This window comes from Dendrobates tinctorius, unplaced genomic scaffold (assembly GCF_039654945.1).
Source record: "Dendrobates tinctorius isolate UK_male_01 unplaced genomic scaffold, ASM3965494v1 ptg000237l, whole genome shotgun sequence".
Lineage (NCBI taxonomy): Eukaryota > Metazoa > Chordata > Amphibia > Anura > Dendrobatidae > Dendrobates > Dendrobates tinctorius.
The window spans coordinates 8,845,570-8,871,180 of record NW_027361904.1 but is presented as its reverse complement, the minus strand read 5'-3'; the positions used below and the strand labels follow the sequence as shown (position 1 = coordinate 8,871,180).

Genomic DNA, 25,611 nt, shown 5'->3' with positions numbered 1-25,611 from the left:
GATAGACATTTCTGTTTTTCTTATAAACAAGTGATAAGTTCCGTGTTCATCCATCCTGGTCTCTTTAAATGCTTCCAATTCTTCCTTCTTTTCAGGACTGTTACCCATTGTGCAGTGAAAAGTTCATTTCATTTCGACCCTTACGTTAGTCCATTCCACACATATACTATAAACCCATCAAAACAAATATTCGCTCTTTGTTTTTAAATTTTAGAAAATGTTTTTGTACTTGTTTCTTTTCTACCTTGGCAGAGTAGAGGCCGACATATACAATAAAAAAAAAAAGACCAAAAAAAAATCCCCAAAACAATGTACATTATTTGACTGGCATAACATTACTTTTATTTGTTAAAATTTAATTTTCCTTAAAACAAATACAAAAGAATAATATACATATATAATATATACATACACACACAGCAGGAGCAAAGGTGGAGTATTTAGTTCCTGTGTCTCTCTCTGTTCTTGATGCTTTGGGAATAAACAAAGGCACTTTGAAAAAGACTATATTTCACCCATGAAAGCCTAGAAGAGGGACACAGGAAGTGGAACAAAGATTCAGAAAAGGACTGAGAAAAATAGCCAGCTGGTGTAGAGGTAGTAGGAATGACTGAAGGGAAAAGTGAAGAGGAGAAAGAATGAGATGGAAGAAAGCAAGACTAAGAGCGGGGATAGGCCTGGGATGGAGGATGGGACTGGGGATAGGACTGAGAGGGGGGATGGGACTGTGGATAATTATGGGATTGGGGATAAGAATGAGAGGGGGTATGTGGCTGGGACTCGTGATGGGAAGGATGGAACTGGGGACAGGAATGAGAGGGTGTATACGACTCAGACTGGGGATATGACTGGGATGGGGGGCGCTGTAGAAATTCCAAAACGGTGCTAAGAAGTCTCAGGCGGCACTCATGCTGCTGCTCCGGAGGCATTAGGTCCATCCAGGGGCTGAGACTTATGAGGTATGGAATATTTCTTGAAGGGGGAAGCGATGTCCCCACCCCCTCCAGCAGCTGATTCAATTCTTCCCTTACAGAAAGGTTCTGTTCCTCCAGTCCCATCATGGCTTCACGTGAGATCCTTGTGAAATCATCTAAGACCTCTAGACGTCTCCTACCGGATCGTTCCCGCCGTAACGAAGGTTCAGATACATTATACGTGGCTGACCGATTTGTTCGAGAGAGAGCAGATTCTGGAATTTGACGGTCAGGTGCCCGAGTACGAGTATCAGGGACAGAGGGTCCGGCTCTAGCTTCTTCCTCCGGAGGTACCACTACATTTAAAACTATTGGTCCCTGAGAACGAGGCACAGAGGGTCCGGCTCTAGCTTCTTCCTCTGGGACCACTACATGAGGGACTATTGGTGCCTGAGCATGAGTGTGAGGGACAGAGGGGCCGGCTCTATCCTCTTCCTCCGGGACCACTACATGAGGGACTTCTGGTGCTCGAGAGATGGAGGTTATCCTAAAAAAAAAAAAAAGAAGTTAAAATGAATTATTCTACTACTAGAATATATAAATGACAATTCAATGTGAGGAACCTTAGTAATAACGATCTAACCATTAATGCTGTTAACTCTTTATTACAAGTGGAGGAAGAGTATTTTACGATGTGGAGCAACAAATGCTCTAAAGGAGAGACCAGGCGAGAGCCGGTGCCTAGTGGGAGAGGTGGGAATTTATGAGATTGCCTACACATTGCTGCCATACTGCTACTTCTGTGAATCCCAACATTTAAGCTCCAAACTGATATACACTTGCATTGAGGTACACAGAACAAGCGACTAGAAAACCGCAGGTTTAAGTTCCCTTAAGGGTTAAAAAAAATACTTTTTTGTCATTGCTCCTCCCTCCAAAACACAATAGTGATCAAAATGTCACCTCCCACACAGAAAATAAACCCTTACACAGCTCCAGCAGCAAAAAAATAAAGTTACGAGTCTCAAAAACTGGAGACACAAACAAAATGTGTTATTTTTTTTTTTTCTCTAAAAATAAAGCGAACAAAAAAAACAAAAACAAAAACAAAACAACCCACTATAAAAATGTGGAATCAGAAAAATCGTACCGATCTGGAGAATTGTGATACTTCATCATTCTTAATGTGGAGTGAACGCCGTAGAAACTAAATCCAAAATAACAAAAAAATGGCAGAACTTTACAGTACGTCAACTAAACATAAAATAGTAAGTTTTGGAAGAAAGGGAGAAAAAAATTAGAATTGCAAAAATGAAAATTATTGGGAAGAGCTGGATACATTAAAGGAAACTACAGACAGTGAAATAATGGAGGAGATACTTACAGACGGAGATCGGCGCAGCGGTCCAGAAACCGCAGCATCTTCCTATAGCAGTACAGGGGTCTTCGGCAGGGCGCTGAGCAGCTTCTTTCCTCCCTTAAGTCTCTCATGTAACGGTCTCTGATTGACCGCCACCGAATCAGAATTTTCTCTCCTAGGAGAAAATATATAAAAAATAGGTACTAAACCTACCGGTAATTAGGTTTCCAGGAGTACATCCTGACAGCACCATTTAGGACGTCCTCCTCCTCCTCGCAGGTACAGGAAAGTACACGAGAGGTTAAAAGGTCCCATCCCACCCCCTTTCCCTCAGTGTTGTAACAAGTACCACAGCATGGATAATGCAATTAACACTTTAATGACAAATCATATTACAGCATATGACATAACATGAACGATGGATGCCTTAGAGGCCTTTTTCCCCCTTTATTTTTTTTCCCCAAAAAGGATGAACAGGTTTGGGTCAATACGCCAGCTGTTAGTGGCCTCTAAATAGTCTATAACGGCACATCTTACATCCAGAGAGTGGAGACTCTGTTCTTTCTCATTGCGAGGGTTGTCACAGAAGGACGGTAACACTATCTCCTGGTTTAAATTTTGACTAGAGGCTACCTTCGGTATGAATGCAGGGTCTAGTCTCAGGATTATACGATCTTCCCTGATCTGGAGATATCGGTCTCTGGTGGACAGGGCCTGGATCTCACCTACTCTCTGAGTCGTGGTGATGGCCACGAGAAATGCCATCTTCCGAGTGCGAGTCGAGATGGGCATCTCCTCACTGGGGATGTATGGATCCTTACATAGGAACCTGAGGACCAGGTTTAAGTCCCAAGGCGGGGTGAACTGCCTGATGGTAGGACGTAGCCTTTGTGTGGCCCTTATGAACCTAACTATCCAAGGGCGAGAGGTCAGGGGATAATGAAAGAAAGAGCTCAGAGCCGAAATTTGGACCTTTAAGGTGCTAGGCTTAAGGCCCTTATTAAACCCTGTTTGCAGGAAGTCAAGGACCCTAGGGATGTCAGGGGTACCTGCCACGAAGTCGGACCTGCCACCCTCTAGACAGAACCTCTTCCATATTTTTAGGTAGATTGCGGATGTGACCAGTTTTCTGCTGGCCTGGATAGTGGCTATGACCAGATCTGATAAGCCTTTTGCCTTCAGGATGTCCCTTTCAGGATCCAGGCTGAGAGGTGAAGTCTTGCTGGGTTCGGATGGCGGATCGGGCCCTGGTGGATAACATCTTCCTTTAGAGGGAGCTCGATTGGGTTTTCTACCTTCATGACCACCAACAGGGGAAACCAGCTTCTTCTCGGCCAGTATGGGACAACCATAATCCCCCTTGCGCGATCCTCCCGGATCTTCCTGAGTACAGCTGGTATAAATGCCAGCGGTGGAAACACGTATGAGAGGCGTTCTTCCCAGACCTGGCTCAGGGCATCTATGCCTTCCGGAAGATCCGCAGGGTTCAGGGAGTAGAACCTGGAGACCTTCGAGTTTCTTCGGTTTGCGAATAGATCTATTCTGGGGATCCCCCAGCACTGACAAAGTTGGTGGAATATCTCCTGGTTCAGCTCCCACTCTGTTGGGCAGACCCGCTATCTGCTCCGAAAGTCTGCTACCCCGTTCTGGGAACCCTCCAGGTGTATTGCAGTTATGGAGAGGACTACACCTTCTGCCCAGGAAAATATTTTCTCCGCCAGGACCTGAAGCGGTCGATGTCTGGGACCTTCCTGGTGTTTCAGGAATGAAACTGCTGTCACATTGTCGGAAAATATTCGGACGTGTTGATTCCTTAGCGTAGTTCGGTTTCGTCTTAAGGTTTCCCAGACCGCATATAGTTCCCTGAAGTTGGAGGATCTGTCTTTGATGTCTTCCGGCCATCTGCCCTGAAAGATTTTCCCTTCTAAGTGGGCTCCCCATCCCCATGTGCTGGCGTCTGTGGTGACTACTAAGTATGGAAAGGTGGTCCATAATACGCCCACCTGCAGGTTCTTAGGCTGTGTCCACCATAGAAGTGACCTCCTTATGGGCCCTAGTAAGGCCTGGGCCTGTCCAGTGAGGTCTGACGACGGTCCCATATAGAGAGAATCTCCCTCTATAAGGGTCTTGAATGGAACTGTGCCCATCTGACGCAAGGGATACATGCCGTCATAAGGCCCAGGACCTTCATGGCAGACCTTATGGAGGTGCGGTGCTTCAGGAGGTCTTTGACCCTGCTGTGAACTGCTTCCTGCTTTTCTTTTGGTAGAAGAGATATTCTGCGCCTGGAGTCTAGGAGTACTCCAAGGAAGATCTTCCTGTGTTCTGGTATCAGGTCTGACTTCTTCCAGTTGATGGTCCAGCCCAAAACCTCCATTACTGTGATCGTCCAGTTCCTGTGTATGACGAGTGCCTCTTCTGATCCTGCCACAAGGAGAAAATCGTCCAAGTATGGTATAATCATGATTCCTTGGCTTCTCAGGTAGGCCACTACCTCTGCTACCAGCTTTGTGAATATTCGGGCGGCAGAAGCCTGCCCGAAGGGGAGGCATTGGAACTGGAAGTGGCAGGTCCGGGTCATTAGTTCGACTGCGAACCTTAGCAGCTTCTGGGACGAAGGATGGATCGGGACCTGATAGGCACTCTTCAGGTCGAGGGTGCACATGACAGCGTTCCGGTCTATGAGATGGATTGCTGACCGAATCGACTCCATCCTGAACCTCTTGTACCTGACTCAGGCATTTAGAGGTTTTAAATTTATAATAGTGCGGGCCTCGCCAGACGGTTTTGTGATGGAAAATAGTGAGGAGTAGTGCCCCCTGCCCATGTCTGCCGGGGGAACTGGCACTATGACTGCCGAGCTGACCATATCTTGTAGATCTGCCCACATGGCGGAGTCCGCCGGGACAACCGTAGGAGAGATGTATCTATTGGGGGAAGTAGAGCTCTATGCTGTAGCCCTCTGCAATGGTTCTGAGGACCCATTGGTTTTGGGTAATCTGAGCCCAGTTTTCCGCAAAGTGGTGGAGCCTATCCCCGATGCAAATGGATCTGGAGGTTGAAGCAAAGAGGGAGTTTTGCTCCTTCCACCCTGGCTATGGGAGCTCCTGTAGAAGCCTCTGTTGGACATTCCCTGACTTCTAAAGTCAGGCTGACTCCTGGAGAAGAATCCTCTCCGAAAGGACTGGGGCCGTTTAGGTTTATCCTCAGGGAACCCTTTGTTTTTGTCCGAAGCCAGCTCCAAGATGTTGTCTAGGGTTGGCCCAAATACTCTTAGGCCTGAGAAGGGGATGGAGCATAACTTGGACTTTTAAGCGTTATCCTCTGACCAGGATTTAAGCCAGACAGCTCTCCGTGCTGCGTTAGACAGGGAGCTGTTCCTGGCCGCTTACCTTACTGATTCAGCCGACCTGTCTGACAGGAACGCCATTACCGATTTCATGAGGAGAAGGGAGGCCAGGATGTCTGCCATAGGGGTCTTGTGGGCAAGGTGTTCCTCCAACTGACCCATCCATAAGAAAATAGATCTAGCCACCGAAGTGGCAGCTATGTTTGCCCTAATAAGAGCTGCAGAAGTTTCCCATGTCCTTTTCAAGAGAATGTCCACCTTTCTGTCCATTGGGTCACGGAGGCTTGATGAGTCTTCAAATGTAATGGCGGTTTTCTTGGCGACCTTGGCTACTGGGACATCAATCTTGGGGATCTCCTCCCATAGCCTTATCTCCTCGGGGTCGAAAGGTAGGCGACCCTTAAAGTCACGGGACAGTACCAGTTGACGTTCTACATCCTTCCATTCCTCTAGAACCATAGCCCTGATGTGTTGGCTTATATGGAACACCGTCTGCTTCTGTGACGTGAGTCCCCCTGAACATTAGGTCCTGTCTGGACTGTGACTTAGGGACCTCTTCAATCTGCATTGTGTTCCTTACAGCCTGGACCAACTCGTCAGTGTCCTCAGCCTGAAACAGGTACTTTCTGCCCCGGTCATGGCTGTCTGCTGGCATTTCTCCTTCCACCTCTGGATCGGAGTCAAGTAAGTCGGACCCCTCGTCAGAGCTCGGTTCTGACTCCCTTGGTTCTGTCTTCCACTTTGTTCACTTGCAGCTAGGACCTGGGCTGGGAGGCTGCTGTCGTGAGAGGCTGGACATGGAGGTCTGAACTTCCTCAAGTATCAGGGATCTCATCTCTGAGAGAAAGGATGGCTGCTCATCTCTCATGACCCTTGACGTACAGCGGCTGGGGTTCCCTTATCCTAAATGGCATAAGATAGGGATAGTCAGGCTAGTTGGTCCGGGGCCCTGTGACTGCGGGGCAGACTGTGGGGAGGGTGGTCCGCGCCAGGCGCATTTACTCCTCCGTCTGCAGGAACTTCTGCTTCCATTGCTGTCCGAGTGTGATTGCAGCCAGTCACTCCTCTATTCCCCCACAGGAGAGCGCGCTCCTGTTTGAACCGGCACCCATGATGTCACCGGAAGTGACAAGTCTCTCGTGAGACCCTGGAAGCCACGCGCCGGCCACTTCTGCGTTCCACCCTGGAACGCAAGTCGCCATCCTGCTCATCTGACGGTGCCTGCTCATGGCGTTGGTGCCCCAACCCAGAAGCCCAGCTGCCTGCGGGGCACGCGTTCGATGCAGCGCTCACGGTACCAGAAATCCCCACGGTCTGATGTCCGGAGCCGAGAGCCTGCCAACGGGAGGAGCGGCTCCCTCCAGGAGCGTCATCCTGCTCACTGGCCTTTGGGGCAGAGGGACTTCCCACCGGGAAGTTTCGGCCCTGGACTTCTTGACAGGAGGAAGGATTGAACTGGCTGTACTATCCCCAAGCCCTCCAGTAAGCCTGCGCAGTGATCTCTCATGTGTCCCTCCATGGAGGAGGAGGACGTCCTCCATGGTGCTGTCAGGAGGGACATCCTGGAAAATAAATATAATATTAATTGAAAATTGAAAACTACAACATAACATTAGAAATAAAGAGATTTCACTGGAAGCATTATCTCATCCAGCAACCAACCGAAGTGGCTCCAAATACTACTCACCACTTTTCCTCCTCTGCTCAGGTGTCAGCTCACCCCAGCGGGTGTCAATAGTCCGGTATATCTTCTCCCAGAGGCGGCGGGTGTGGACATAGTCAGCATGCCTGGGGTCCATAGAATCCCATAATGGGGCTCTTGCCTCCACCAGTCGGATGAGGAGTTCGTTGTCGATGTCCGGACCTTTGTCCTCTTCGTCCCCCCTGGTGGAGCCTCTGGAGACCTGGAAATGTAAGTATACAGTATATCCAAACATGAAATTGGATGGTCGCCAATCAGACATGAACGTGGCAGATTGGGGAAAGAAAATGGCAAATAATGGGGCCGGGTTCATTGTTATACATAGACGTTAGAAGATTCTTATTTTCCCATCAATCTCGGGACTTCTGAAATCCACGATACGTTACGAGATAATGAGGATTCAGGGCGGCTCCATGGTGCGGGGGATCTATGGTGTGCGCCATCTTCCCATTTCTCACAGATCTTTTTGCTACTGTACAGTTTTTGTGCTCTAATCTATGATGAGTACAACGAAGGAGGAAAGCGATAAATTACCCTTCTGCGGCCACGTCGAGCACCACGATGTCTCTGGGAAGGTCTCTGCTGCCGGTAATGATGGTTGGCCCGAGACCGGTTCATTTAGGACACAAAGACACATTCTTAAGTCTGATACAGTATACAATGCAGTCGGCCATGATGGTAACTACACGACCATAATGATTACTACTACGATAACAATTCTACTCACAGACGTCTCTCTTTCTCCCGCTGTGAACCTCGCTGGTGGTGTTGGCGAATCCATAGCGTAAGGGAGCCCTTCGAAGGGTGAAAAACTCTACAAACAGGCAAAAAAAAAAAAAAAAAGACAAAAATCATGGATAATCCTCTTACTAAAATAAAAAATATAATTAATAATAAAAAAAATTACCTCAATATTTTGTCGGTGATGCGCAGGCCTGGCGCTGTCAATGGGCGAGGACATTTGGATCTCTGTAAAATAAGAAAACAAAATATAAGTAGGTGGAATCTGAGGAGATCAGACATAAAACAAACAACTTGGCGGTGTAATATGCAGTCAAGGTCGACTTCTCTTCCTTCTCCTTTTAAGAAAACCCCAATTATTTGGCTAGGCAACACTGAAAAAAAATACACCAGGCATGAAACTTACTGTTCTATTGTTCTTGCAGGTTTTCTTGTATGAATTTACTTAGCAGGGCCTGGAGCTTTGCAGGGGGGCTGCTAGACGAAATCCAAGATTGTGGAGACTGGGGGCGGTCACATGGAATTTACTCTGGTCACTGGTGGAGTCTGTCACCTCTAGTGCTCTGGCAATACAGGTGGACGGTCACGGAGAGCTAGGAACACACGGACAGAGAATGTTTTTTTTTTAAGCCCACAACGCGTTTCGACGGCGACCCCGTCTTCATCAGGTGGCAATTTGAAATTGTTCCTAGCGCTCCGTGACCGTCCACCTGTATTGCTATTTTCTATCTTCCTTTGGAAGTTCACAGCTGGAGCTGCGGTGGATCGCTCCCTCGTCTCCCTGGCGCTCCCTAGTAACTGCAACCCGCATTGTTTTCTACCTCTAGTGTTCTGGGCACGTACAGCACTAAAACGCGTTATGATCCATTTCCCATAGACTTTATAGGAAAATTGATTCATCTGTTGAATTTTTTTTGTACGTTTTTTGGTCCTTTCGAAAACAGTCACAGAAGCCGCTCTATTATATCTTCAGTGTGTGAATTTTCCCTTACAGTTTGAAATTGTGAAGGTTAGCCCCAGACTAAGCAGTTTTCTCCAATTCCGGCTGTTAGGGTCTTAACCTCCTCGTGACGGAGCAGATTTTGACCTTAATGACCAGGCCAAAATTTTGAATTCAGACCAGTGTCACTTTATGTGGTAATAACCCTGAAACGCTTCCATGGATCCTGGCGATTCTGAGATTGTTTTTTTTCGTGACATATTGTATTGCATGATAGTAGTAAATACTGGTCGATCGGATCTGCGTATAGTTATGAAAATATTGAACAGGGTCAAAGACCTCCTGAAGCACCGCACCTCCATAAGGTCTGCCATGAAGGTCCTGGGCCTTATGACGGCATGTATCCCTTGCGTCAGATGGGCACAGTTCCATTCAAGACCCTTATAGAGGGAGATTCTCTCTATATGGGACCGTCGTCAGACCTCACTGGATAGGCCCAGGCCTTACTAGGGCCCATAAGGAGGTCAAAGACCTGTGAAGACTCAGACGTCAAGGTTAGATTTCAGAAAGGCAGATTTTAAGGGATTCAGAAAGAGAATTGGAGGGATCCAATGGCTGGATATCCTTAAAGACAAAAATGTCCAGGAAGGATGGGAAATCTTGAAAAATGAAATTCTCAAAGCACAGTTGTTAACAATTCCGAAAAGAGGGAAGAATAGGAAGCAGTTAAGGAAACCAGGATGGATGAACACAGAACTTAAGCACATGCTAAAAAGGAAGAAAAAAATGTTTATAAAATGGAAAGAGGGAGGCATATCTAAAGAAGAATATAATGCTGTCTGCAGAACCTGCAGGGCACAAATCAGATTATCTAAAGCTGAAAATGAATTGAGGCTTGCAAGAGATGTCAAAAGCAATAATAAAGGATTTTGGGGATATGTCAAAAGTAAAAGAAAAGTCAAAGATGCTATAGGATTTTTACAGGATGAAAATGATGAAATGGTAAGACAGGATGTTGAGAAGGCTGAACTTTTAAATTCCTATTTTGCATCTGTTTTCTCTCAGAAAGGAAATGTAACATCAACTGTTATTCACTGTCCTATTAAGGGAATAGAAGAATCCAGGATATCTATAAACAGAAAGATAGTGAGGAAACACTTAGCTAGCCTAAATGAATTCAAGCCTCCAGGTCCAGATGAATTACACCCCAGAGTACTGAAGGAGATAGCAGAAGAAATTTTTGAACCCCTCTCTATAATCTTTGAAAATTCTTGGAGAACAGGAGAAGTGCCAGAATACTGGAGAAGAGCAAATGTTGTTCCTATCTTCAAAAAGGGGAAGAAGGTGGACCCAGGTAAGTATAGGCCGGTGAGTCTGACTTCTATACCAGGAAAGATCTTTGAACAAATTATTAAACAACATGTATGTCAATACCTGGATAAGAATGAAGTGATTAAACAGAGTCAGCATGGGTTTGTAACTAATAAGTCATGTCAGACTAACTTAATTTCCTTCTATGACGGTATCACTGATTGGTTGGATCAAGGAAATGCTGTAGATATAGTATATCTTGACTTCAGCAAATCATTTGACAAAGTCTCTCATACAATCCTTATTGAAAAAATGATTAAGTATGGAATGGACAAGGCAACTGTTAGGTGGATTCATAACTGGCTTAGTGATCGGACCCAAAGAGTGGTCGTAAATGGCTGCACATCCAGTTGGAAGAATGTCTCAAGTGGGGTACCACAGGGCTCTGTCCTGGGCCCTGTATTGTTCAACATCTTTATCAACGATTTAGATGAAGGAATTGAGGGTAAACTGATTAAATTTGCTGATGACACAAAGCTAGGAGGGATAGCTAATACTAGAGAAGAGAGAGAGAGGATTCAAAAAGATTTAAATAAACTGGAGAAGTGGGCAGCAACTAACAGAATGGTTTTTAACAGGGAGAAATGCAAAGTACTACATCTGGGCAATAAAAATGGAAAAAGCATATATAGAATGGGAGGAATAGGGCTAAGTGACAGCACATGTGAAAAAGACTTGGGTATACTAATAGATCACAGACTGAATATGAGTCAACAGTGTGATGCAGCAGCAAAAAAGGCAAATGCAATTCTAGGATGTATTAACAGAAGCATACAGTCTAGATCACGTGAAGTCATTATTTCCCTCTACTCCTCTTTGGTCAGACCTCATCTGGAATATTGTGTCCAGTTTTGGGCACCACATTTTAAAAAAGACATCAACAAACTGGAGCAAGTTCAGAAAAGAGCGACCAGAATGGTGACCGGTCTGCAAACCCTGTCTTATGAGGAAAGGTTGCAGGATTTGGGAATGTTTAGTTTGCAAAAGAGAAGACTGAGAGGAGACTTAATAGCTGTCTACAAATATCTAAAGGGCTGTCACATTGTAGAAGGATCAACTTTATTCTCATTTGCACAAGGAAAGACTAGAAGCAATGGGATGAAACTGAATGGGAGGAGACACAGATTAGATATTAGAAAAAACTTTTTGACAGTTAGAGTGATCAATGAGTGGAACAGGCTGCCACGAGAAGTGGTGAGTTCTCCTTCAATGGAAGTCTTCAAACAGAGGCTGGACAGACATCTGACTGGGATGATTTAGCGAATCCTGCTTTGAGCAGGGGGTTGGACCAGATGGCCCAGGAGGTCCCTTCCAACTCTACGATTCTATGACTCTATGATTCAAATCGGCAATTTCAACATTTTTCCCCCCAAAATTTACAAAACCATTTTTTTTTTTTTTTTTTTTTTTTTAGGGACCACATAATATTTGAAGTCACTTTGAGGGGCATAGGTGACAAAAAACATCCAAAAGTGACACCATTCTAAAAACTGAACCCCTGAAAACCACGTTCAAGACGTTTATTAACCCTTCAAGTGCTTCAATAGTATTAATGGAATGTGGAAGAAAAAAAAACGAACATTTTACTTTTTTTTCCACAAAAAGTTTACTTTAGCCCCAATTTTTTTTACATTCACAAGGGTAACAGCAGAAAATGAACCCCGAAATTTGTTCTGCAATTTCTCCTGAGTATGCCAATACCGCATATGTGGTCGAAAACTACTTCTGGGACACAGTGCAAAGCTCATAGGGGAAGAAGCGCCATACTGGAATTCACATTTTGCTGGATTTGGGCCTGAACACGCAGATACCCAATACGTGGGGGAAAACTACTGTTTGGGTGCACAGCAGGGGTTGGAAGGGAAGCAGCACAGTTTAACTTTCTGAACACAAAATTTGCTGGAATCATTAGCGGACGCCATGTCGCGTTTGGAGAGCCCCTAATGTGCACAAACAATGGAAACCCTCCCACAAGTGACCCCATTTTAGAAACTAGACCACTCAAGGAATGTATCTACATGTGTGGTGAGCACTTTGAACCCATAGGTACTTCACGGTAGTGAAGACAGAAGATTTTTGGAGTCTGGGGGATGCCAACATCCTTATTCCCAATCACCGGTTTAAAACAGCAGCGAGGGAATAACGCCCCTTAGCGGCTGCCCTTTTAATGTGTATCGGCATTTGTTAAGGGGTTAAATAACTGATACTACAGGAGCAAACAATGAAGAGTTTGGTGGAGAAAACACCTGGTATACCAAAGAGTTCAGACACAGAGCCGTGGGTTAGAGTACAAATAAAAATAACACGTTTCATGGACAGACTGTCCCCTTCTTCCGGAATAATAATCCATTAACAACTGAATAATTTTTAAAGAAATCTATAGTGCAGGCCCCAACCACGGATCTCCACGCTGACGACCTGGCCAATTATTTCAAAGAAAGAACTGACCATATCCGACAGGATATTATCTCCCAATCATCTCATACCATGCACTGTCCTCCCTCCCCCACTGCATCTAGCTCACGCTCTGTCTTTGAACCAGTCACAGAAGTAAGCAAGCTCCTTGCATCTTCTCACCCAACCACTTGCACCAGTGACCCCATTCCATCACGTCTCCTCCAGTTCCTTTCCCCTGCTGTCACCACTCACCTAACAAAAATATTTAACCTCTCTCTCTTCTGTTATCTTTCCCTCCTCATTTAAGCATGCCATCATACATCCACTACTTAAAAAACCATCCCTCGACCAAACCTGTGTCGCTAACTATAGACCTGTCTCTAATCTTCCCTTCATCTCTAAACTCCTGGAACGCCTGGTCCACTCCCGTCTTATCCGCTATCTCGCAGAAAACTCTCTTCTCGACCCTCTCCAATCCAGTTTCCGCTCTTTACACTCTACTGAAACTGCCCTCACTAAAGTCTCTAATGATCTGCTAACAGCTAAATCAAATGGTCATTACTCCATGCTAATTCTCTTGGATCTCTCTGCAGCATTCGACACTGTGGATCATCAGCTCCTCCTCACTATGCTCCGCTCCATTGGTCTCAAGGACACCGTTCTCTCCTGGTTCTCCTCCTATCTCTCTGACCGCTCCTTTACTGTATCTTCTGCCGGTTCCTCCTCCTCACATCTTCCCTTTACTGTTGGGGTTCCTCAAGGATCGGTTCTAGGCCCCCTCCTCTTCTCCTTGTACACTGCCCCTATTGGTCAAACAATCGGTAGATTTTGTTTTCAGTACCATCTCTATGCTGATGACACCCAATTATACGCTTCTTCTCCTGACATCACGCCAGCCTTTCTAGAATACACCGGCGATTGTCTAAATGCTGCGTCTAATATCATGTCCTCACTATATCTGAAACTGAACCTGTCAAAGACTGAACTCCTTGTGTTTCCTCCCTCTACTAATGTACCTATACCCGACATTGCCATTTCTGTGTGTGGTTCCACTATTACTCCCCAGCAACATGCACGCTGTCTTGGGGTCATACTTGACTCCGAGCTTTCCTTTGCCCCCCACATCCGATCACTGGCTCGCTCTTGTCATCTGCACCTCAAAAACATTTCTAGAATTCGACCTTTTCTTACTGTCGACTCTGCAAAAACTCTTACTGTTTCTCTTATTCATTCTCGTCTGGACTATTGTAACTCTCTTCTAATCGGTCTCCCTCTTACCAAACTCTCCCCCCTCCAATCCATCCTGAATGCTGCAGCCAGGATCATATTCCTCACCAATTGTTACACCGATGCCTCTACCTTGTGCCAGTCCTTACACTGGTTACCCATCCACTCCAGAATTCAGTATAAACTTATTACCCTCACCCACAAAGCCCTCCATGCCTCAGCACCACCCTACATCTCCTCCCTTGTTTCAGTATACCACCCTACCCGCGCCCTCCATTCTGCTGATGACCTGAGGTTAGTATCCTCAATAGTCAGAACCTCCCACTCCCGTCTCCAAGACTTTACACGTGCTGCGCCAATTCTTTGGAATGCACTAGCCAGGATAATTTGATTAATCCCCAATAACCACAGTTATAAGTGTGCCCTAAAAACGCATTTCTTCAGACTGGCCTACTGGCTCAATATATTAATCTAAACCTTTGTTGCCCATTCAATATTTTCACCATAACCAGGTTCCCCACATCATGTTCTCACATGCTTTATGCATTTAATAGCCCTCTGTGTCTGTACTGTTACATACTTAGGCTGATAACCGGTTCATGGAGCATCACATTAACACCCGATTCTAACACTATGGCTGGTCCGAACAATGAAAGCAATTGTTACCACCCACCTTTCGTGTCTACCTCTTTCCTCATAGACTGTAAGCTTGTGAGCAGGGCCCTCATTCCTCTTGGTATCTGTGATTTATGTGATTGTTATGCTGTAATGTCTATCGTCTGTACAAATCCCCTCTGAAATGTAAAGTACTGCGGAATATGTTCGCGCTATAGAAATAAAATTATTATTATTTACCGTATTTTTCGGATTATAAGACGGTGCTGCACAGTGCTGCTGCGTGTGCCCGGTGGTGATACGGGGGTGTCCGGCGGTGCTACTGCGGGTGTCTCCAGTGCTGCCGGGGCTCTGCCGACATTTTGTGAAAGGCTAGAGCCCCGGCAGTTCCATGGTTTCCCGTGCGGTGGACTCCGGGAAAATGGCAGCCGGGGCGGCGCATGCGCACATGGAGATCTCGGCACCAAGATCTTGGAAGATGAGATTTCAGAGGTGAGATCTCATCTCCCGAGATCTTGGTGCCGAGATCTCCATCTACACATGCGCCCCCCGGCAATCATTTTCATGGAGTCCACCACACAGGAAAACATGGAACTGCGGGGTGCTTTGGCCTTTCACAAAGTGTCGGTTGAGCCTCCTGCAGTACCGGAGACACCGGCAGCAGCACCGCCGGACACCTCCGTAGCACCGTTGGGCACCCGCAGCACCGGAGACACCCGCAGCAGCACCGAGGGACACCCCAGCATCGGGAACCACCGCCGGACAACCCCGCAGCGCTGGCTACCCACAGTGGCGCACCGTACATCAGAACACCCCCTCATCCCAGCCTGCGGCATCACTCCACTCCTGCCTCCTCCAGCAGCAACCCCGCTTCACCGCAGCTACCACCTCCGGTAAGCAATAAGACGTATGGATTATAAAAAGCACCACCATTTTATTTATTTAAAAAAAAAATCCTATTTTTCTCCTCAAAATTTGAGGTGCCTCTTATAATCCGAAAAATAAGGTATGTGATAAAATAAATAAAAATTATCATGTGCATACAGCATCTATTCACCCCTTTTGCTATGAAGCCCCTAAAAATTTCAGGTGCAAGCAATTCCCTTAATAAGTCATGGGCCAGACAGAGTTTACCTTGGTGGCCAAAAAGTTCAATTTTGGCCTCATCTGAACACAGCACCTTCCTCCATACATTTGGGGAGTCTCCCACATGTGTTTTTGCAAACTCAAAACAAGCCTTGCAATTTTCATGTGTAAGTAAAGGCTTTTTTTCTGCCCACTCTTCCATAAAGGCGACCTCTGTGGAGTGTATGGGTTATTGTGGTGGTATGGACACATACTCCAGTCTCTGCTTGGGAACTCTACAGCTTCTTCAGGGTTACCTTTGGTCTCTGTACTGCCCTCATTGCCCAGGCTAAGAATTTTGGAGGTTGACCCTCTCTTGGCAGGTTTGTTGTGGTATCATGCTCTTTTCTTTCCATTTGATGATAATGGATTTGATGATGCTCCGGGGGATTGGGATTTTTTTTTTGTTTTTATAATCCGGGGTTGGGGTTAACTTGTACGTCTCAACAACTTTGTCCCTGACTTGTTTGGAGATCTCCTTGGTCTTCATGGGTGGTGTTCGGAGATCTCTTGGTCTTCATGGTGGTGTTGGGAGGTCTCCTTGGTCCTCATAGTGGTGTTTGGAGATCTCCTTGGTCTTCATGGGTGGTGTTCGGAGATCTCCTTGGTCTTCATGGTGGTGTTTGGAGATATCCTTGGTCTTCATGGTGGTGTTTGGAGATCTCCTTGGTCTTCATGGTGGTGTTTGGAGATCTCCTTGGTCTTCATGGTGGTGTTTGGAGATCTCCTTGGTCTTCATGGTGGTGTTTGGAGATCTCCTTGGTCTTCATGGTGGTGTTTGGAGATCTCCTTGGTCTTCATGGTGGTGTTTGGAGATCTCCTTGGTCTTCATGGTGGTGTTTGGAGATCTCCTTGGTCTTCATGGTGGTGTTTGGAGATCTCCTTGGTCTTCATGGTGGTGTTTGGAGATCTCCTTGGTCTTCATGGTGGTGTTTGGAGATCTCCTTGGTCTTCATGGTGGTGTTTGGAGATCTCCTTGGTCTTCATGATGTTTGGTTAGTGCTGCCTCTTGTTATTGGGTGTTGCAGCCTCTGTGGCCTTTCAGAGAAGGTAAAGTGTATATACTGACAGACATGTGACACTTAGATTGCACACAGGGGGACGTCCTGTCACTAAGCATGGGACATATGGAGGGAGTTGCTTGAACCAGAAATTTTTAGGAGCTTCACAGCAAAAGGGGTGAATACATATGGACATGCCAATTTTCAGTTATTTGATCCGATAAATTAAATTTTTGCCTATAATTTTCTCCCTTCACTAACTCAGACCATTGAGTGCTGATGTATCACACAAATCAGATTACAGAAATATTTAAACACAGGATGTAATGTAAAAAAATGGGTAAAAAGCAAAGGGATTGAATACTTTTGAAAGCCACTTTATATATATTTTCTTTGGTATGATCTTCGCCAAGCTCCACGATAACCAAAGAATACCTAGCTGCCACCACCAGTTGTTTATTACTGGCAGATACTCACGTGTTGGATTCTACCTGGGCAGACGCTGGTAGAGGATAGAATCAGATGTGTATATACTATATGTTCATGGTGAGAGCGCCCAATAACCGGCATAGCTGTCGATTGTTGGTGGGAGCTGTGAACTATCTTCCTGATCTCCTTGACAATCAGCTATTGTGACTGGTGGATCCTGTGTTATCTACTATGTAACAGGCGTTAACGTTCATTGTACAAGAGGAGGAGGGGGTGAGCTGTGACCTCACCTATTGCTTTGAATAGTGGATCCTGCGTTTACTGTATATACAGTCATCACACTGGAGGAGGAGGTGAGCTGTGACATCATCTATAATGGATCTCGTCTTAGGAAATGTGATCTCATTACTACGAGAATACAAATAATGGAAACAATGTCATTATTACGCACCTGTGGTAACATCTGGAATTTCCTCCTTCACGCCGTTCATACATGGCTGACCTCTCCTCATCACCTCTTCTATGTCCTCCTCCACTTTAATATTAGTGAGATCTTCCCTCTGATATGACAGATGTAACAATTCGGTACAATTGGGAATTTGATGCTGCCCGACAAAAACCTGTTATATTCGTTTTTTCTCGTGGCTAAGACATCTGACCACTTTAGTCTATGGGCCTTTTTACGTAGCGCTATGTCTTTTTTTTTTCTACTGGACCTCCCAAAAAAAACAAACAGAAAAAACCAAGGTATTCGTGTTTTATCCAACTTGCGAGCCAAGCTAACCTATCCAAGTAGTTGGGTCGATGCCATCCATGTTACGTCCTAGTTCTGTCCGCTCTTCACTGACCAACAGAAGAACTGTCAGTCCCCGGAAGCCCCTTTAATGTTATGTTATTCTGTGTAGATTTAACCCCTTTTGGACATGTGAAGCTCATATACATCACATGTTGGCTAGGAGGACATGACCCAGGATCAGGAGCTGAGCAGCTTAAAGGTGTAAAGTACCAACAATCAGGATTACCCATGGATGTATAACCGCGCTGGATATGGTCACTGCTGGAAAGACGTACAGGTATATGGCGTAAGGCCGGGAATAGCCAACAGATCAACTTAAGAAACCATCAAAACTTATGATGCCTATGACGCTGGGCCAGAAATGCCCCCACCCCCCATATACAGATCCGGTACAGGGCTCCGCGCTGTCTACCTGATGATCCTCCGGGATGTTGTGATTCTCCTCTGGACAGTCCTGGGGATACAGAGGACGGGGACATCTCTCTGGTGGATTCTTTTCCGTGACTCCATCTGTAGGAAACACACAGTGATGGAATAGAATGTGTCGCGTGATGATGGGAGTAGTAGTAGGTGACCAAAGCTCAGACATGACAGTCTCCCCTCCTCACCCGGCTGGTCTTCCCATAAATCCATTGTGTCTTCTGCTTCATCGATAACCTCAACCTTAATATCAATCAGATCTTCACCCTAAAAAGTAAAATGTAAGAAGAGCTCAGGTCCCATCACTTCATGGTCAGATGTTGTGGGGGCTTCAGTGTCATCTACCTGATGATCCTCCGGGATGCTGTGATTCTCCTCTGGACAGTCCTGGGAATACAGAGGACGGGGACATCTCTCTAATGAATTCCTCCTCCTGGATCCATCTGTGGAGACACAGACATACAGCAACTGACTACACAATCTCCGTATACCTCTATACCACACACCGTGCCTGAATACATGACTTGCTGTACACCGGTCTATACAATCATACACTGCTCTTGACATCATTAATTATATCTTTATGTATCAGGGAATATTAATTTACAACTAGAAAAAGTACATATCCAGCAAGGTATAGTAGTAAGGACAGCTGTTACTCTTGTGACCTGGCTCCAGCACCGGGCTTTGCTCCCTTCTCCTATGGCAGTCTCCCTCTGCTGCAGGAAAACAAGTTTGATGTCATCATCCAAAGACTTTTAATTCAGGATTAAGAAACGGCGTGCTGAGTATTAAAATAATGCTAACACATGCACTACTACCACACGGGTACCAGGAGTCAAGCTATGCTTCCACTAGTCTCTGCTCCAGCCAGGGGTCTGATCATCTGCTACCTGCAACCATCTTCCACCACCACACTCATACCTGCCATTTTGTCCAATCAACTGTGTTCACACCTACAAATCTGCTGCAGTAAGGTACCCAATAACGAACTCATGTCTGCTATTCTGGTACCACCACGGCTACAACTCCGCTTCATCAAGTATCTCATTATCATCTCATCTATCCCGGTGCTGTCATATCTACTATTATGCTGCTCCAGAGCAGGCCATACGGCTGTGCTTCCGATCTGCGATCCTGCATATCCAGCTGTATAGGTCCTCGTTGTTTCATGCACTGTTCTGTGCGCTGTCCAGCAAGTCTAATTCCACGTTATCACTTCCTCCAGTCTATGCTGCTCACACAATGAAAAGCTTAGAGAACCCACCTCGCTAGAGGAGCCCTAAAATATTCATGCCATGGATTCCAAAGATGCAGAATGAACCCAGTCACCACTTGATAGGGAGGATTTATCTGGACTGGTATTGCAAGTTGCAATGAGCCAACAGGAGGTGGACAGGGTGTGTGTGACCTCTAAACCCGAATGTACACACTACCTCAAACACTGACGGTTTCATTTCTGGCATGTCAACATCTACTACGACCTCCCTCTCATCTAGGACAATTTTCTTAGGGATGATCTCCACATCTGGCTAAGGCTACTTGCTCTGAGATCCTAAGGCCTGCCAAGGCTTCGTGTATTCATTTGCCTATCATTTTCTGACTGGTCCAAAGTGGCTTAGTGTCTCTTTCCAGTTCGGAGATGCTATGGCCCTGAATCTTCATGGGAAAAAGAAAACCTTATGATGCCTTCTCTCCCTCCCTTCCTGTCTGGCATCTATAGTGTTTGGTGAACCAGATCACTCTCCCCAACTGCAAAACTCTATACTCTCACTCAGAGAACTAACTTGTTGCGCTATCCAGTTCCGATCTTTGTAATCTAGCCGGATGAAGGACGCACTTGCTAGCTGAGAATTACCATCTTTCCTTGATGAACTAAATTCAGTCGCTGCCTGTGTTATATTAAAGAAGGAAAATTCTCAGGATTTTGAGATTTCGAACACTGGAGCATTTTCAAGATCTCCTCCCAGCAAGGACACAAAGAACCCATGCAAATTGGCAGGTGGAAATTGTCGTCAGAAGAGATTATCTTCAGAAGAATCTGTCACCAGACTGAAAAATTTTGCCTATATTCCAGTGAAAAAGGATTACTGCTAAAAGGAGTGGCCAAACAAGTAAACCCCAGACCCGAGGAAAGAGGAGAAGTGACCTTGGTGCTAACACCTCCATCAAAAACAAGATATTGCCTTTTCTCTTTGCTAGAATGTAAGCCTACAAGCCTACCTCGTGGTGTAAGAGGCCGGAGCTCCTCCATCATCACGGCCTGGTACCGATCCTGGTGTCCTTCTAGATACTCCCACTCCTCCATGGAGAGATAGACAGCGACGTCCTGACACCTTATAGGAACCTGACAACAACGACACCGTCATCACCCAGAATCCTCCAGTGCTGTATAATGTCCCAGCAGTCACCTCTCCGCTCATCACCCAGAATCCTCCTGTATAATGTCCCAGCAGTCATCTCTCCGCTCATCACCCAGAATCCTCCAGTGCCCTCCAGTATAATGTCCCAGCAGTCACCTCTCCGCTCATCACCCAGAATCCTCCAGTGCCGTCCTGTATAATGTCCCAGCAGTCACCTCTCCGCTCATCACCCAGAATCCTCCAGTGCCGTCCTGTATAATGTCCCAGCAGTCACCTCTCCGCTCATCACCCAGAATCCTCCAGTGCCCTCCTGTATAATGTCTCAGCAGTCACCTCTCCTCTCATCACCCAGAATCCTCCAGTGCCATCCTGAAAATTAATGTCCCAGCAGTCACCTCTCCACTCATGACCCAGAATCCTCCAGTGCCATCCTGTATAATGTCCCAGCAGTCACCTCTCCTCTCATCACCCAGAATCCTCCAGTGCCATCCTGTATAATGTCCCAGCAGTCACCTCTCCTCTCATCACCCAGAATCCTCCAGTGCCGTCCTGTATAATGTCCCAGCAGTCACCTCTCCTCTCATCACCCAGAATCCTCCAGTGCCGTCCTGTATAATGTCCCAGCAGTCACCTCTCCTCTCATCACCCAGAATCCTCCAGTGCCATCCTGTATAAATGTCCCAGCAGTCACCTCTCCGCTCATCACCCAGAATCCCCCAGTGCCGTCCTGTATAATGTCCCAGCAGTCACCTCTCCTCTCATCACCCAGAATCCTCCAGTGCCGTCCTCTATAATGTCCCAGCAGTCACCTCTCCGCTCATCACCCAGAATCCTCCAGTGCCATCCTGTATAAATGTCCCAGCAGTCACCTCTCCGCTCATCACCCAGAATCCTCCAGTGCCGTCCTGTATAATGTCCCAGCAGTCACCTCTCCTCTCATCACCCAGAATCCTCCAGTGTCGTCCTCTATAATGTCCCAGCAGTCACCTCTCCGCTCATCACCCAGAATCCTCCAGTGCCATCCTGTATAAATGTCCCAGCAGTCACCTCTCCGCTCATCACCCAGAATCCTCCAGTGCCGTCCTGTATAATGTCCCAGCAGTCACCTCTCCTCTCATCACCCAGAATCCTCCAGTGCCATCCTGTATAAATGTCCCAGCAGTCACCTCTCCTCTCATCACCCAGAATCCTCCAGTGCCGTCCTGTATAATGTCCCAGCAGTCACCTCTCCTCTCATCACCCAGAATCCTCCAGTGCCGTCCTGTATAATGTCCCAGCAGTCACCTCTCCTCTCATCACCCAGAATCCTCCAGTGCCGTCCTGTATAATGTCCCAGCAGTCTCCTCTCCGCTCATCACCCAGAATCCCCCAGTGCCGTCCTGTATAATGTCCCAGCAGTCTCCTCTCCGCTCATCACCCAGAATCCTCCAGTGCTGTCCTGTATAATGTCCCAGCAGTCACCTCTCCGCTCATCACCCAGAATCATCCAGTGCCGTCCTGTATAATGTCCCAGCAGTCACCTCTCCGCTCATCACCCAGAATCCTCCAGTGCCGTCCTGTATAATGTCCCAGCAGTCACCTCTCCTCACCCAGAATCCTCCAGTGCCGTCCTGTATAATGTCCCAGAAGTCACCTCTCCGCTCATCACCCAGAATCCCCCAGTGCCGTCCTGTATAACGTCCCAGCATTCACCTCTCCGCTCATCACCCAGAATCCTCCAGTGCCGTCCTGTATAATGTCCCAGCAGTCACCTCTCCGCTCATCACCCAGAATCCTCCAGTGCCGTCCTGTATAATGTCCCAGCAGTCACCACTCCGCTCATCACCCAGAATCCTCCAGAGCTGTCCTGTATAATGTCCCAGCAGTCACCACTCCGCTCATCACCCAGAATCCTCCAGTGCCGTCCTGTATAATGTCCCAGCAGTCACCTCTCCTCACCCAGAATCCTCCAGTGCCGTCCTGTATAATGTCCCAGCAGTCACCTCTCCGCTCATCACCCAGAATCCTCCAGAGCTGTCCTGTATAATGTCCCAGCAGTCACCTCTCCGCTCATCGCCCAGAATCCTTCAGTGTTGTCCTGTATAATGTCCCAGCAGTCACCACTCCGCTCATCACCCAGAATCCTCCAGTGCCGTCCTGTATAATGTCCCAGCAGTCACCTCTCCGCTCATCATCCAGAATCCTCCAGTGCCATTCTGTATAATGTCCCAGCAGTCACCTCTCCGCTCATCACCCAGAATCCTCCAGTGCCGTCCTGTATAATGTCCCAGCAGCCACCTCTCCTCTCATCACCCAGAATCCCCCAGTGCCGTCCTGTATAACGTCCCAGCATTCACCTCTCCGCTCATCACCCAGAATCCTCCAGTGCCGTCCTGTATAATGTCCCAGCAGTCACCTCTCCGCTCATCACCCAGAATCCTCCAGTGCCGTCCTGTATAATGTCCCAGCAGTCACCACTCCGCTCATCACCCAGAATCCTCCAGAGCTGTCCTGTATAATGTCCCAGCAGTCACCACTCCGCTCATCACCCAGAATCCTCCAGTGCCGTCCTGTATAATGTCCCAGCAGTCACCTCTCCTCACCCAGAATCCTCCAGTGCCGTCCTGTATAATGTCCCAGCAGTCACCTCTCCGCTCATCACCCAGAATCCTCCAGAGCTGTCCTGTATAATGTCCCAGCAGTCACCTCTCCGCTCATCGCCCAGAATCCTTCAGTGTTGTCCTGTATAATGTCCCAGCAGTCACCACTCCGCTCATCACCCAGAATCCTCCAGTGCCGTCCTGTATAATGTCCCAGCAGTCACCTCTCCGCTCATCATCCAGAATCCTCCAGTGCCATCCTGTATAATGTCCCAGCAGTCACCTCTCCGCTCATCACCCAGAATCCTCCAGTGCCCTCCTGTATAATGTCCCAGCAGTCTCCTCTCCGCTCATCACTCAGAATCCTCCAGTGCCGTCCTGTATAATGTCCCAGCAGTCACCTCTCCGCTCATCACCCAGAATCCTCCAGTGCCCTCCTGTATAATGTCCCAGCAGTCACCTCTCCAGTCATCACCCAGAATCCTCCAGTGCCGTCCTGTATAATGTCCCAGCAGTCACCTCTCCGCTCATCACCCAGAATCCTCCAGTGCCGTCCTGTATAATGTCCCAGCAGTCACCGCTCCGCTCATCACCCAGAATCCTCCAGTGCCGTCCTGTATAATGTCCCAGCAGTCACCTCTCCGCTCATCACCCAGAATCCTCCAGTGCCGTCCTGTATAATGTCCCAGCAGTCACCTCTCCGCTCATCACCCAGAATCCTCCAGTGCCATCCTGTATAATGTCCCAGCAGTCACCTCTCCGCTCATCACCCAGAATCCTCCAGTGCTGTCCTGTATAATGTCCCAGCAGTCACCTCTCCGCTCATCACCCAGAATCCTCCAGTGCCGTCCTGTATAATGTCCCAGCAGTCACCTCTCCGCTCATCACCCAGAATCCTCCAGTGCTGTCCTGTATAATGTCCCAGCAGTGACCTCTCCGCTCATCACCCAGAATCCTCCAGTGCAGTCCTGTATAATGTCCCAGCAGTCACCTCTCCGCTCATCACCCAGAATCCTCCAGTGCCGTCCTGTATAATGTCCCAGCAGTCACCTCTCCGCTCATCACCCAGAATCCTCCAGTGCTGTCCTGTATAATGTCCCAGCAGTCACCTCTCCGCTCATCACCCAGAATCCTCCTGTATAATGTCCCAGCAGTCACCTCTCCGCTCATCACCCAGAATCCTCCAGTGCCGTCCTGTATAATGTCCCAGCAGTCACCTCTCCGCTCATCACCCAGAATCCTCCAGAGCCGTCCTGTATAATGTCTCAGCAGTCACCTCTCCGCTCATCACCCAGAATCCTCCAGTGCCGTCCTGTATAATGTCCCAGCAGTCACCTCTCCTCTCATCACCCAGAATCCTCCAGTGCCGTCCTGTATAATGTCCCAGCAGTCACCTCTCCTCTCATCACCCAGAATCCTCCAGTGCCGTCCTGTATAATGTCCCAGCAGTCACCTCTCCTCTCATCACCCAGAATCCTCCAGTGCCGTCCTGTATAATGTCCCAGCAGTCTCCTCTCCGCTCATCACCCAGAATCCCCCAGTGCCGTCCTGTATAATGTCCCAGCAGTCTCCTCTCCGCTCATCACCCAGAATCCTCCAGTGCTGTCCTGTATAATGTCCCAGCAGTCACCTCTCCGCTCATCACCCAGAATCATCCAGTGCCGTCCTGTATAATGTCCCAGCAGTCACCTCTCCGCTCATCACCCAGAATCCTCCAGTGCCGTCCTGTATAATGTCCCAGCAGTCACCTCTCCTCACCCAGAATCCTCCAGTGCCGTCCTGTATAATGTCCCAGAAGTCACCTCTCCGCTCATCACCCAGAATCCCCCAGTGCCGTCCTGTATAACGTCCCAGCATTCACCTCTCCGCTCATCACCCAGAATCCTCCAGTGCCGTCCTGTATAATGTCCCAGCAGTCACCTCTCCGCTCATCACCCAGAATCCCCCAGTGCCGTCCTGTATAACGTCCCAGCAGTCACCTCTCCGCTCATCACCCAGAATCCTCCAGTGCCGTCCTGTATAATGTCCCAGCAGTCACCTCTCCTCACCCAGAATCCTCCAGTGCCGTCCTGTATAATGTCCCAGCAGTCACCTCTCCGCTCATCACCCAGAATCCTCCAGAGCTGTCCTGTATAATGTCCCAGCAGTCACCTCTCCGCTCATCGCCCAGAATCCTTCAGTGCTGTCCTGTATAATGTCCCAGCAGTCACCACTCCGCTCATCACCCAGAATCCTCCAGTGCCGTCCTGTATAATGTCCCAGCAGTCACCTCTCCGCTCAAC

At 47.5% G+C, this 25,611-nt stretch overlaps 1 protein-coding gene across 8 annotated transcripts in view; it reads right to left on the bottom strand.

The window, feature by feature from the left end:
* Positions 1-316: 316 nt before the first annotated feature.
* Positions 317-25,611, bottom strand: part of LOC141060461 (uncharacterized) — a 52,268-nt gene continuing 26,973 nt past the window's right edge. For 3 of the 8 annotated variants that reach the window (XM_073556723.1, XM_073556729.1, XM_073556730.1), the window contains 11 exons: positions 18,733-18,830; positions 18,576-18,654; positions 18,380-18,477; positions 17,623-17,731; positions 8,233-8,294; positions 8,053-8,139; positions 7,860-7,940; positions 7,311-7,527; positions 2,299-2,449; positions 2,065-2,121; positions 317-1,461 (listed from right to left, as the gene is read on the bottom strand). In XM_073556723.1, coding sequence (XP_073412824.1) covers positions 660-1,461; positions 2,065-2,121; positions 2,299-2,449; positions 7,311-7,527; positions 7,860-7,940; positions 8,053-8,139; positions 8,233-8,294; positions 17,623-17,731; positions 18,380-18,477; positions 18,576-18,654; positions 18,733-18,830 — 1,841 coding nt within the window. In that variant the 3' untranslated portion in view covers positions 317-659. Of the gene's footprint in view, positions 1,462-2,064; positions 2,122-2,298; positions 2,450-7,310; positions 7,528-7,859; positions 7,941-8,052; positions 8,140-8,232; positions 8,295-17,622; positions 17,732-18,379; positions 18,478-18,575; positions 18,655-18,732; positions 18,831-20,610; positions 20,735-25,611 lie in introns of all 8 variants that reach the window. The other 5 variants (XM_073556724.1, XM_073556726.1, XM_073556725.1 and 2 more) reach the window with 4 other exon arrangements.